At 38.6% G+C, this 11,871-nt stretch overlaps 1 protein-coding gene across 27 annotated transcripts in view; it reads right to left on the bottom strand.

The window, feature by feature from the left end:
• The window catches only part of ATXN2 (ataxin 2), a 127,508-nt gene that overhangs the window by 37,379 nt on the left and 78,258 nt on the right, over nt 1-11,871 (bottom strand). For all 27 annotated transcript variants that reach the window (XR_011376680.1, XR_011376679.1, XR_009566552.2 and 24 more), the window contains 5 exons: nt 11,385-11,567; nt 9,938-10,135; nt 9,435-9,542; nt 9,088-9,158; nt 70-371 (listed from right to left, as the gene is read on the bottom strand). Coding sequence is in view for 15 of the 27 variants with exons in the window: in XM_030860336.3 (XP_030716196.1) it covers nt 70-371; nt 9,088-9,158; nt 9,435-9,542; nt 9,938-10,135; nt 11,385-11,567 (862 nt within the window). In the remaining 12 variants the exon portion in view is untranslated. The remainder of the gene's footprint in view (nt 1-69; nt 372-9,087; nt 9,159-9,434; nt 9,543-9,937; nt 10,136-11,384; nt 11,568-11,871) is intronic.

The following is an 11,871-nucleotide window of genomic DNA, read 5'->3' as shown; positions in this document are numbered from 1 at the left end:
GGAAGGCTCTGGACACCTTAAGGAAAAGTTAAGTAAGTAACAGGCGTGCTAAATTCCAGGTTTACTCACTCAGCTGCATCTTTCTTCTCCTCTTTATCATCTTTCTCTTGTTTACATCCTGGACTGGAAGTCTGAACCCCTTGGGATGTGACCTCAGGTCCCCTCTTGTGCTCCGTGTTACTGAGGATTGAAGGTGAAATGCTGGGACTGCTCGGCTTGCTGCTGCCACTGGTGCAGTTGCTGCTATTTTCAATGAAAGAATCCTTAGCATTTGGTTCAATTTTGTCTTTGATCAAATCTCTTGATTTTTCTCCCTCTCTATTTTTGTTTAGCAGCTGATCCATAGATTCAGAAGTAGAACTTGGCTGTAACTAAATAAAGGAAATAATTATACTTAAATATTTTCAATAACTCTAGTAATCAATTTTTTTCCACGAGCACAAACTGAATAAGGCTTTTTTCGAACTTTACGAGTAATGTTTTCATTGTAAGGCAACAATAACAAAATGTCTATACAACACAACTACAGCCATCCAAGCACTAAAATGTCCCAGCCTGAAAAGTTAAATATTTACTGAGTGCATACCATGTGTCAGAAACTGTGTGTGCTAGGAATGGAAATATGAAATAGTTCCTATCCTCCCAAAGCTTTCCATCTGGATGAGATCAAACACTTGACAAACTGGGGTAAATGCTATAGGATCCCACGGCAAAAAGCAACTCACGGAAAGAGAAGGCTTCTCAATGGAAATGTCATCTAGTCTAAAGTGTGAAAGATCTTGGGGGTTTGTGGGGGAGTTTGGAAAAGGGACTAATAGTCTAAGTACAAGAAACAGCATGTTTAAAGACCCATAGGAAAGGGAGAAGATGGCCCCGCTGTGGAACAGAAAAGTACTGGCGGGCACAAGATGAGTCAAGAAATGACAAATTCACCCAGGAGGAGCGAGATGATAAAGGAACTTGAAAGCTAGGTTAAGAACTCTAACTTTTAGTTCTCAGGATAATGAGAAGTCACTGAAGAATTTTAAGCAGGTACAGACTGAGAAGATTTATAGTTCACAAAGATAAGCACAGCAGCTTTGTGGAAAATGAACTGCAGGAAGCCAAGTAAGAGTGTAGAGAGACCATTATGGCGGCTGGACTAAGACCTGGGCTTGACCTTGAGAAGTGGTGAGTTGGAAAGTCTGAAGTAGGTGGATTCAAAGGGAGACCTGGCTAGACATGTAGGTCAGTTAGACCTTGTAACCCATAAAGGAAACCACAAAACAGAAGCACCAACAAGAAGACCAGAAGACAAAAACGTTAGTAAAATAAGTGATGGGGTTTTTAAGTTTGCACACCAGAAGCAGTCAATGCTACTACTGTCTGATGATGATTTAAGATGCCGTACTCCACAGAAGAAAGAAAACAGGAATAGCTGAAGGAAATGACAAGAAAAAGAGAAGAAAAGGGCAGCAAGTAGAAGGAGCCATGGTGGAAATGAGAATAAATCCAAGCAGCAGCCCTAGGCAGTGAGAATAAGCTAAAGAGCAATTGTGCAGCAGAAGGGGCTGCAAGACGAGAGACAAACTACCTCCTCAGCCTCAGGAAAGGCGGACCACTGTCAATTCTCACTACCGGAGCCCTTGGTATTCTGGCAAGCAGCAACCACACATCTCAGGGGCTTCTCAAGCTTCACTGCATCACCAATATAGTTATAAAGTAGTTGACGGCAGAAGGTGAAAGCAACATTTGGACACAGTGGGAGTTTAAGTCACAATATAGGTACTTAATGTTTAGTAGAGGCTATATGCGTAACGGACCAATTGTGTATTGCATAAAACTTTAAATATTTGTCACAAGGGTCTTTGAGCGAGGCAAAAATAAGGCTTTTGATGTTGTTATTCATATAATGGCAAACATACCTATAGTACTCACTATGGGTTGGACACTGTTCTAAACTATTTACAAACTCATTCATTCAGTCATTGTAACAGCCCTATTTGATGTACATACTATTAGCGCAATCTTATAAATGAGGAAAATAAGGCACAATTATTCATGCTTTTGAACATTCTTCCGTATTTCCTATCTGCAATATACTAAACAAAAGAAAACTGAGATTATTCTCCTTTTTTTTTTTTTGCGTTACGCGGGCCTCTCACTGTTGTGGCCTCTCCCGTTGCGGAGCACAGGCTCCGGACGTGCAGGCTCAGCGGCCATGGCTCACGGGCCCAGCCGCTCCGTGGCATGTGGGATCTTCCCGGACTGGGGCACGAACCTGTGTCCCCTGCATCGGCAGGCGGACTCTCAACCACTGCGCCACTAGGGAAGCCCCTCCTTTTTATTTTTTCAAAATTGAACCACTGTTTTCTTTTATTGAGAAATAATTCACATGTAACATCGTATTAGTTGCAGATGTACAACATTGTGATTCAATATACGTATGTACTGCAAAATGATCAAAATGTCTAGTTAATAGCCATTACCACACAGTTAAAAATTTTTTTCTTATGGTGGGAACTATGTAGACCTACTCTCTCAGCAACTTTCAAATATACCATGCAGTATTATTGACTATAGTCACTATGCTGTACATTACTTCCCCATGACTTATTTATAACTGGAAGTTTGTGCCTTTTGACCACCTTCACTCATTTTGCTGCACCCACTGCCTCTGGCAACCACCAATCAGTACTGATGAGTCTGGGTTTTGTTTTGTTTTCTTTCTTTTTTTTAAGATTCCACAAATAAGTGAGAGCATACAATATTTGAACTTCTCTGACTTATTTCACTTAGCATAATGCCCTCAAGGGCCATCCATGTTGTCAAAAATGGCAATTACTCGTCTTTTTTATGGCTGAAGAGTAATTCCATTGTGTGTGTGCATATACATGCAGATATCTTGCGAGTTAGTGTTTTCGCTTCCTTTGGATAAATACCCAGAAGTGGAACTGCTGGATCATATGATAGTTCTATTTTTAATTTTTTGAGGAACCTTCATACTGTTTTCCATAGTGGCTGCACCAATTTACCCACCAATAGTGCACAGAGGTTCCCTTTTCTCCACATCCTGGCCAGGACTTGTTATTTCTTGTTTTGTATTTTTGAGAATAGCCATTCTAACAGGTATGAGATACCTCATTGTGGTTTTGTTTTTCTAAAGTATTTGTTTATTTATTTGGCTGCATCGGGTCTTAGTTGTGACACGTGGGCTCTCTGTTATAGCGGGCAGGCTTCTCTCTATTTGTGGTGCACAGGCTTCGTTGCCCCGCAGCATATGGGATCTCAGTTCCCTGACCAGGGATTAAACCTACATCCCCTGCATTGGAAGGCAGACTCTTAACCACTGGACCACCAGCGAAGTCCCCTCATTGTGGTTTTGATGTACGTTTCCTTAATAATTTCCTTAATAATTACATTTCCTTAATAATGTCCTTAATAATTAGTGAGGACCTTTTCATGGACCCGTCGGCCATCTTTACATCTTCTTTGGAAAAAATGTCTATTTAGATCCTGTGCTCATTTTAAAATCGATTGTATTTTTGCTATTTAACTTGTATGAGTTCTGTATACATTTTGGATATTAACTCATAAGATATATGACTTACAAATACTTTCCCCATTTGGTAGTTCCCTTTAACTTTGTTGATGGCTTCCTTTGCTATGCAGAAGACTTTTAATCTGATGTAGTCCCAGCTGTTTAGTTTTGCTTTTGTTGCCTTTGTTTCTATTGTCAAATAAGAAAATCACTGCTAAGGCCAACGTCAAGGAGCTCTTGCCTATGTTTTCTTCTAGGAATTTTATCGTTTCAGATCCTACTGTCACATCTTTAATCCATTTTGAGTTGATTTTTGTGTATGGTATAAGGCAGTGGTGCAGGACTTCCCTGGTGGCACAGTGGTTAAAAATCTGTCTGCCAGTGCAGGGGACATGGGTTCAAGCCCTGGCCCTGGAAGATCCCACATGCCACGGAGCAACTAAACCCATGCACCACAACTACTGAGCCTGTGCTCTAGAGCCCGTGGGCCACAACTATTGAAGCCCGCATGCCTAGAGCCCGTGCTCCGCAACACTCCGCAACAAGAGAAGCCACTGCAATAAGAAGCCCACGCACCACAACAAGAGTAGCCCCCGCTTGCCCCAACCAGAAAAAGGCTGCTTGCAGCAACGAAGATCAAACGCAGCCAAAAAATAAATAATTAAAAAAAAAAAAAAAAAGAGACAGTGGTGCAGTTTCATTCTTTTGAATGTGGCTGTTCAGTTTTCCCAACACCACTTATTGAAGAGACTGTCCTTTCCCCATAGTATGTTCTTGGCTCTTCTGTCATAAATTAATTGACTGTATATGCATGAGTTTATTTCTGGGCTCTTTGTTGTTTCATTGATCTGTTTCTGTTTTTATGCCAATACCATACTGTTTAGATTACTACCTCTTTGTAATACAGTTTGAAATCAGAGTGTGTGATACATCCAGTTTTGTTCTTTCTCAAGACTGCTTTGGCTATTCAGGTCTTTTATGGTTCCATATAAAATTTTAGGATCGTTTGCGTTATTTCTGTAAAAAAATCCATTGGAATTTTGATAGGATTGCACTGAATCCATAGATTGCTTTGGGTAGAATGGACATTTTTATGGGAAAACTAAAATTCTTATGTGACTCAGAGAAAAAGAAACCTGTGATTGCCAGTACAACTTTGGTTCATCTATGTTTTGGTAATAAAAATTAATATTTATTGAGTATATACTATGTGTCAAGAACTATATTAAACACTTTACAGGCAGTATCTCATTAATTTTCAGAAGAACACGATGAAGTAGTTCTACAATTATCCCATTTTGGCTTGGGAGATGTAGACAACATTCCTCAATGTTGTACAGAGGGCAAGATTTAAACCTAGATCATTGGGACTTCCCTGGTGGCGCAGTGGTTAAGAATCTGCCCGCAATGCGGGGGACACGGGTTCAAGCCCTGGTCTGGAAAGATCCCACATGCCGCGGAGCAACTATGCCCCTGCACCACAACGACTGAGCCCGTGCACCACAACTACCGAAGCCCGCATGCCTAGAGCCTGTGCTCCGCATCAAGAGAAGCCACCACGATGAGAAGCCACCACAATGAGAAGCCTGTGCACTGCAATGAAGGGTAGCCCCCGCTCACCACAACTAGAGAAACCCTGCACGCAGCAACGAAGATCCAATGCAGCCCAAAAAAATATAAATAAATAAATTTATTTTTAAAAAAATAATAAAATTACTCAAAATATAAATTGGCACAACCACTAAGAACAACAGTATGGAGGTTCCTTAAAAAACTAAAACTAGAGCTACCAAATGATCCAGCAATCCCACTCCTGGGCATATATCTGGAAAAGACAAAAACTCTAATTTGAAAAGATACGTGCGCCCCAACGTTCACAGCAGCACTATTTACAACCGCCACAACGTGCAAGCAATCTAAGTGTCCATCGACAGATGAACGGATAAAGAAGATGTGGTGTGATGTGTAGGTATACGTATACACACACACACACACACACACACATACACACACACAAACTCAACTATAAAAAAGAATGAAATAATGCCATTTGCAGCAACATGGATGGACCTAGAGATTATCATACAAAGTGAAGTAAGTCAGAGACAAATATATGACATCACTTACATGTGGAATCTAAAAAAATGATACAAATGAACAAAACAGAAACAGACTCACAAACACAGAAAACTTATAGTTACCAAAGGGGAAGGAGCGGGGGCATATACTAGGAGTTTGGGATTAACAGATACACACTATATATAAAATAGAAAAACAACATGGACCTACTGTATAGCACATGGAACTATATTCAGTATCCTGTAATAACCTATAATGGAAAAGAATCTGAAAAAGAATATACACACACACACACACATGTGTTAACTGAATCACTTTGCTATACACCTGAAACTAACACAACACTGTAAATCAACTACACTGAAATTTAAAAAAAAATTACTCAAAATAGATCACAGCCTTAATTGAAACTCTGAGAAGAAAATAAGAGTGAATCTTTGAATCTTTATGAGTATGGATTAGGCAATGGTTTCTTAGATATGACACCAAAAGCACAAGGGACAGAAGAAAAAATCGATACACTAGACTTCATCAAAATTAAAAAATTTTGTGCTTTAGTTGTCAACATCAAGAAAGTGGACAACCCACAGAATGGGAGGAAAAAATTGCAAGCCATACATTTGATGCAAGACTTGTACATAGAATATATACAGAACTCTTACAACTCAATAAAAAGACAACTCAATTTTTAAAATGGGCAAAGATCTGAATAAACATTTCTCCAAAGAAGACATACAAATGGGCAATCAATTATCATGTCTGTATTTTCCTTAATTCATAACTAGAAGTATTTTTTGGCATTTTGCCTGTCCCATTACGTTATAATTAGTTGATTATTTAGTAAGTCTAACAGAAGGAAATACAAGGAAAATGACATTCACATAGATATCTAATTATCATTATTTGATAGATGTTGACATTTATGTCCATATTGTGACTATAAATACTGATGTATATTGTGGTAATGTCAGTTCTGTTATATGTAAACATCTTATGTATAAGGCTGAAACTTCTTGTGAAAAATAGCAGGCAATGATCTTCATGAGTGATGGTTTGGGGATACTTTCATCAACATATATCTCCTAATAAAATCAGTAGTTATGAATTACTTCACTAAAATGTGCAGAAAGATAAAAACAAACAAAAAACAAATGGGCAATCAACATATAAAAAGATGCTCAACATCATCGGCCATCAGAGACATGCAAGTCAAAACCACAACATACCACAAGGAAGACTATAATCAAAAAAACAAACAATAACAAGTGCTGGTAAGGATGTGGAGAAGCGGAAACCCTCCCATACTGCTGATGGGAATGTAAAATAGCATAGCTGCTTTGGCAAAGAGTCCAGAAGTTTTCCTCAAAAGGTTAAGGATAGAGTTACCAGATGAACCAGAAATTCCACTCTTAGGTATACACCCAAGAGAAATGAAAACATATGTCCACACAAAACTGTATACTAATATTCATAGCAGCATTATTCATAACAGTCAAAAAGTGGGAACAACCCAGAGGCATCAACTGATGATAAATGGATAAATAAAACATGGTCTATCCATACAGTGGAATATTATTCATCCATAAAAAGGAATGAAGTACTGACACAGGCTACAACATGGATGAATCCTGAAAACATGATGGTAAGTGAAAAAAAGCCACTCACAAAGGGCCATTTATTGTATGGTTCCATTCATATGAAATGTCCAGAACAGGCGATCCATGGAGACAAAAAGCAGATTAATGGTTGTTTAGGATGGGGGTTGGGGGGAGGAGTGTTTGAAAGCTAATAAGCAGTGACTGCTAAGGGCTTATGTGATGACTGTATAACCCTGTGAATATACTAAAAACTGCTAAATTGTACACTTTAAACGGCTAAATTGTATGATATGCAAATTATACCTCAATAAAACTGTTACAAATAACATACTAATATGCTTCAAAGTAAAAAAATTTCTTTTCTTCATAACATAATAAATTCATGCAAGTGTACTATAAGAAGGGAATGAACGACTGTAAAAAATAATGCTGAGGAAATAAAAGTACGGGCAAGAACATGACACTTATATCAAACTGAAGATTATGCAAAATAATACCATCTGTTGCTTAGGGATCTTTTCATCTGCAGTATAAAGAACTGCAAGGAAAGATACCCTTCGCTCTGGCAGGAGGATGCAGCTGAGGCGGGTAAGTACACAGAGACTTTAACTGTGCTGGAGTGCTTGATGTATTAACCTGGTAGTGGGCATCTGGGCATTCAGTCACTGGGCATTCTTTGTATCGTGTCCATGCACTAACTATAGCTTAAAAAATTAAAAATTAAATTTACAACTGCTAATAGCATTAAAGCTGAATAGATAAATGTGCTAAAGTATGAAATAATATTTAATATTTTAAACGGTGCCAAAAAGTCAGGAATGAAGCTACTGGCAAAAACTTATTAATTTTTAGGAAGCTAGAACAACAGGCTAGGAAAAGGCTGCTTTTTGCTTTTGATCCATTCATCTTTTAAGTCTTCTTTCAAAGGCTGATAATCAGATTTTCCTCCATTAAGAAGCTAAGTTTCAGGATGATTTCTTGATTTGGTCTCAAAATATACCTTGATATGCACAATATGTTAACAGTAAATATTGTGCAAAAGGAGAGATCAGAGTACATCCAGCAAGTCTTAAGGGAGAGAAATGATACTATAGAAGGATGTCTACCACAATACATTTGTGCAAATCTGCAACTCTTTTGTAAAACCAGGGTCCAGTACATCTTCCACATGCCACATCAGATAATCAATGCCTTGGCCTTGCTCCACTGTCACTGAATAAAGTAGTCAAATGAATATCAAATAACTTACGTTATGGTGACTTCCAATGTCAGAATTACATTCTCTTTCATTTAATATCTGTATTGTTCTTACCAAATCTCATGATTTTAGTTACTTCACTTAAAGCATATGTAAAGACAACTTTAAGAATACGCAAAGACAACTTTAAGAATGTTTAGGCACTTCCCTGGTGGCACAGTGGTTGGGAATCTGACTGCCAATGCAGGGGACGTGGGTTCGCGGGAAGATCTCACATGGCGCAGAGCAACTAAGCCCGTGCGCCACGACACTGAGCCTGCGCTCTAGAGCCCGCGAGCCACAACTACTGAGCTGGTGTGCCACAACTACTGAAGACCGCGCACCTAGAGCCTGTGCTCTGCAACAAGAGAAGCCACCGCAATGAGAGAAGCCCGCGCACCTCAACGAAGAGGAGTCCCTGTTCCCAGCAATTAGAGAAAGCCCACGTGCAGCAACGAAGACCCAACGCAGCCAAAAAATAAATAAATTAAAAAGGAAAAAAAAAAAAAAGATGTTTAGCTTTCTATACACATGGTTTGATTTTTCTGGGTGTATACATAATGCATTTTTGTAAATGGATGATGTAAGAATTTTTAGTAATGCTTAAAAAAAATTTTTTTTAATTCTAATTCATCAGTCAGTACAATACTTACCCTAAAGTCATTCTTAAATTTCTTTAAATCATCAATCTGTTTTCTATGTTCAGAAACAATTGGTGATATACCTGTAAAATTAAGAAGTGTTAGATCCAGATTTATTTCTAATCTTTAACTTAAAATTCTTTTAGGATGGGATGTTAGAAATGAAAATAAACTCTATTATCAAAATAATAAAAATTTCAATATGTTAATTATAGATTTTGACATGTTAAATTATGCATTTAAGTATGCACAATCCTAAGAAAAAGTATTGACCAAAAATACTCTGTATTGGGCATGAGAGTAAGACCTATTCCTTCCTATTTCTACAGTTATACCCAAAGACTTTTTAAAGCTCTAACCTTTACTTTCAGCTTTTGAGAAGCTAGGTGATGTCTCATTGGGCTTCATATTTTCTTTATTCCCTGCAGAAGAGGTCTGCCTCTGATCCTGAAGCCTGGAATCTTTAGCTAGAAAATAATATTTTACAAAAACTCAAAGTTAGATAGGAGCTATAGAAGTAAAAGGGGAACATATTCAACAATTTTGATCCCATGTTTTTGGAAAAGAACATTTAAACAGAGGCTTTCTAACTTTGCAGACATATGAAACACTAATAATTTTATTTATATTGACATTTACTACCCAGGAATGTAAACTATCTTAACAACACACATTCAAGAATAACATATGAAATTAGTAGCATTAAACAACTAACTTTATTTGTATAAAATTTTAAATGTACCCTCAAATATTGATACATACCTATGAATAAAACAACATAGCCATTTTTCATAAACTTTTAAACCTCTAACACTCAACTTCACAAATGACATTGTGGATCTGGAAGCCCTTTCTTACATACCCTCAAGAGACGGGGTTACAGCTCTGTTGGATGCAGGACTGGCAGGCGTAGGAGATGCAGCTGGTACAGGCATAGCAACAGCTTCAGCCGGAATAATACCAGCTTGGGGAGAAGCAAGAACTGGCCCACTAGGAGTATTTCCAATACTATTCTGTCTGGGAGACCTGGGTCTGTGAGTTTTAGGAGATAATCTTGGAACTACAAGAAAGAGAAAAGTTACCCATTATATTCTCAGTTCAATGCCACTTCTTCAAAAAGGCTTTTCTGAAGATCTAGGTAAAATAGTTCTATCTGACCTCCTCCCCAATTACTTTTTATCCCATCACCCTGTTTTCTTTTCCAAAGTCTCAGGAATAGCAGTGATGATGGACAATACAAATATCTGAAGAATGAAAGCAATTACTAATACCTATGCCCCACAGTAGTTTTCCCTCCTAACTAATTGTATTAATTCTAAAACGAAGTATTTTAAATGAATTTAGAAACTGGATTTCTAAGGCAGGAAAAATGCTACTTTTTAGGATAAAGATAACATTCTCTACTAAAAAGTGAGACTGTTTCTTTAAAATAGGTGGTGGCAGTGGTTGAGAGTCCGCCTGCTGATGCAGGGGACATGGGTTCGTGCCCCGGTCCGGGAAGATCCTACATGCTGCGGAGCAGCTGGGCCCCTGAGCCATGGCCACTGAGCCACAGGCTCAGAGCCTGTGCTCCGCAACAGGGAAGGCCACAACAGTGAGAGGCCCACCAGGGAAGCCCCAGGGAAGCCCCAAAAGCAGTCTTAATTGTAAGATCCTGTCAAAGTATATTTTTCACACTTTTATAGCTGCCATCAGCATATTCTTCAGACTAATCAGAGATAAAACTCGGGCCCCCGTGTTTGTTATTCCTTAAAAGGGAAATATGGTCAGGAATTAGTGCCATATATTGATGCTAGGAAACACAAGGACCTGCGCCCAGAATACTGCCTGGCATAAAGCAGGATGTCAATAAAAATGTATGGAATGAATGAATGGGGGGGGGAACACACAGCACTGTAAGTCCAAAATAAATGTTTGTGGAATGAATCAATTAACAAAGTTGCTAAGAAGACACGAAATATGATCCCTCCAAATGTTATGTACTATAATTGCCTTCCCTTTGAGTGATACTTTATAAAACTATGAAGTATATTCTTATTTATGAACCCCACATGAATTTCATCACAAGACCATAAAGTAGATTAGCTAAAGATTACTCACTGAGAAAACTGAAATTCAGAATGATCACATGATTTGCCCTAACATATGGTAAGTGGTAGAGCCCAGAAAAAAAATTGTTTTCCCAATTCCTGGTTACTCCACTATTTTTCATATATATATTTAACATAGCTCAAAGCTCAGCCCTTTTTACATCTAGTAGAATAACAAAATGAACTTTGTCATTATGCTCCAAGCCAAGTGTTACCTACCCCCGCTGACCACTGATGACCACGTGCCCCCTGCGGGACTGGTCCTTGCTGCTGGAGGAGCAGTCGCTTCACTTGGTGGGGTGTGGGATACAAATTCTAGGCCACTGGAAATGGAACCCCTCCCAGCAGAAACTCTGTGATTTCGAGGGTGTCGCTGGGCCTTTGGGGACATCCTTGGAGGCCCTAAGAAAGAAACAGTGAACATCACATGAATGCCACAATGTCCATCAGTACTACTGTTTTGCTAAATACACAAAGACCATTCTTTCTCTTTCTTTCTCTCTTTCTCTCTTTCTCTCTCTCTCTCTCTCTCTCTCTCACACACACACACACACACACACACATTCCCTCTCTCTCATTTCTTCTTGGTTAAGAAAAAGGAAACAAACACCACACATATTTTTGGCCATACTCTTTCAGAATTATTTTGTGGAATGCCATAAAATCTGACAAATAAATTTTATTTTATTTCCCTTTATTTTTTAAA

This window comes from Globicephala melas, chromosome 13 (assembly GCF_963455315.2).
Source record: "Globicephala melas chromosome 13, mGloMel1.2, whole genome shotgun sequence".
Classification (NCBI taxonomy): Eukaryota; Metazoa; Chordata; class Mammalia; order Artiodactyla; family Delphinidae; genus Globicephala; species Globicephala melas.
The sequence above is the reverse complement of the archived record's forward strand: the minus strand, read 5'-3'. Positions and strand labels throughout refer to the sequence as shown.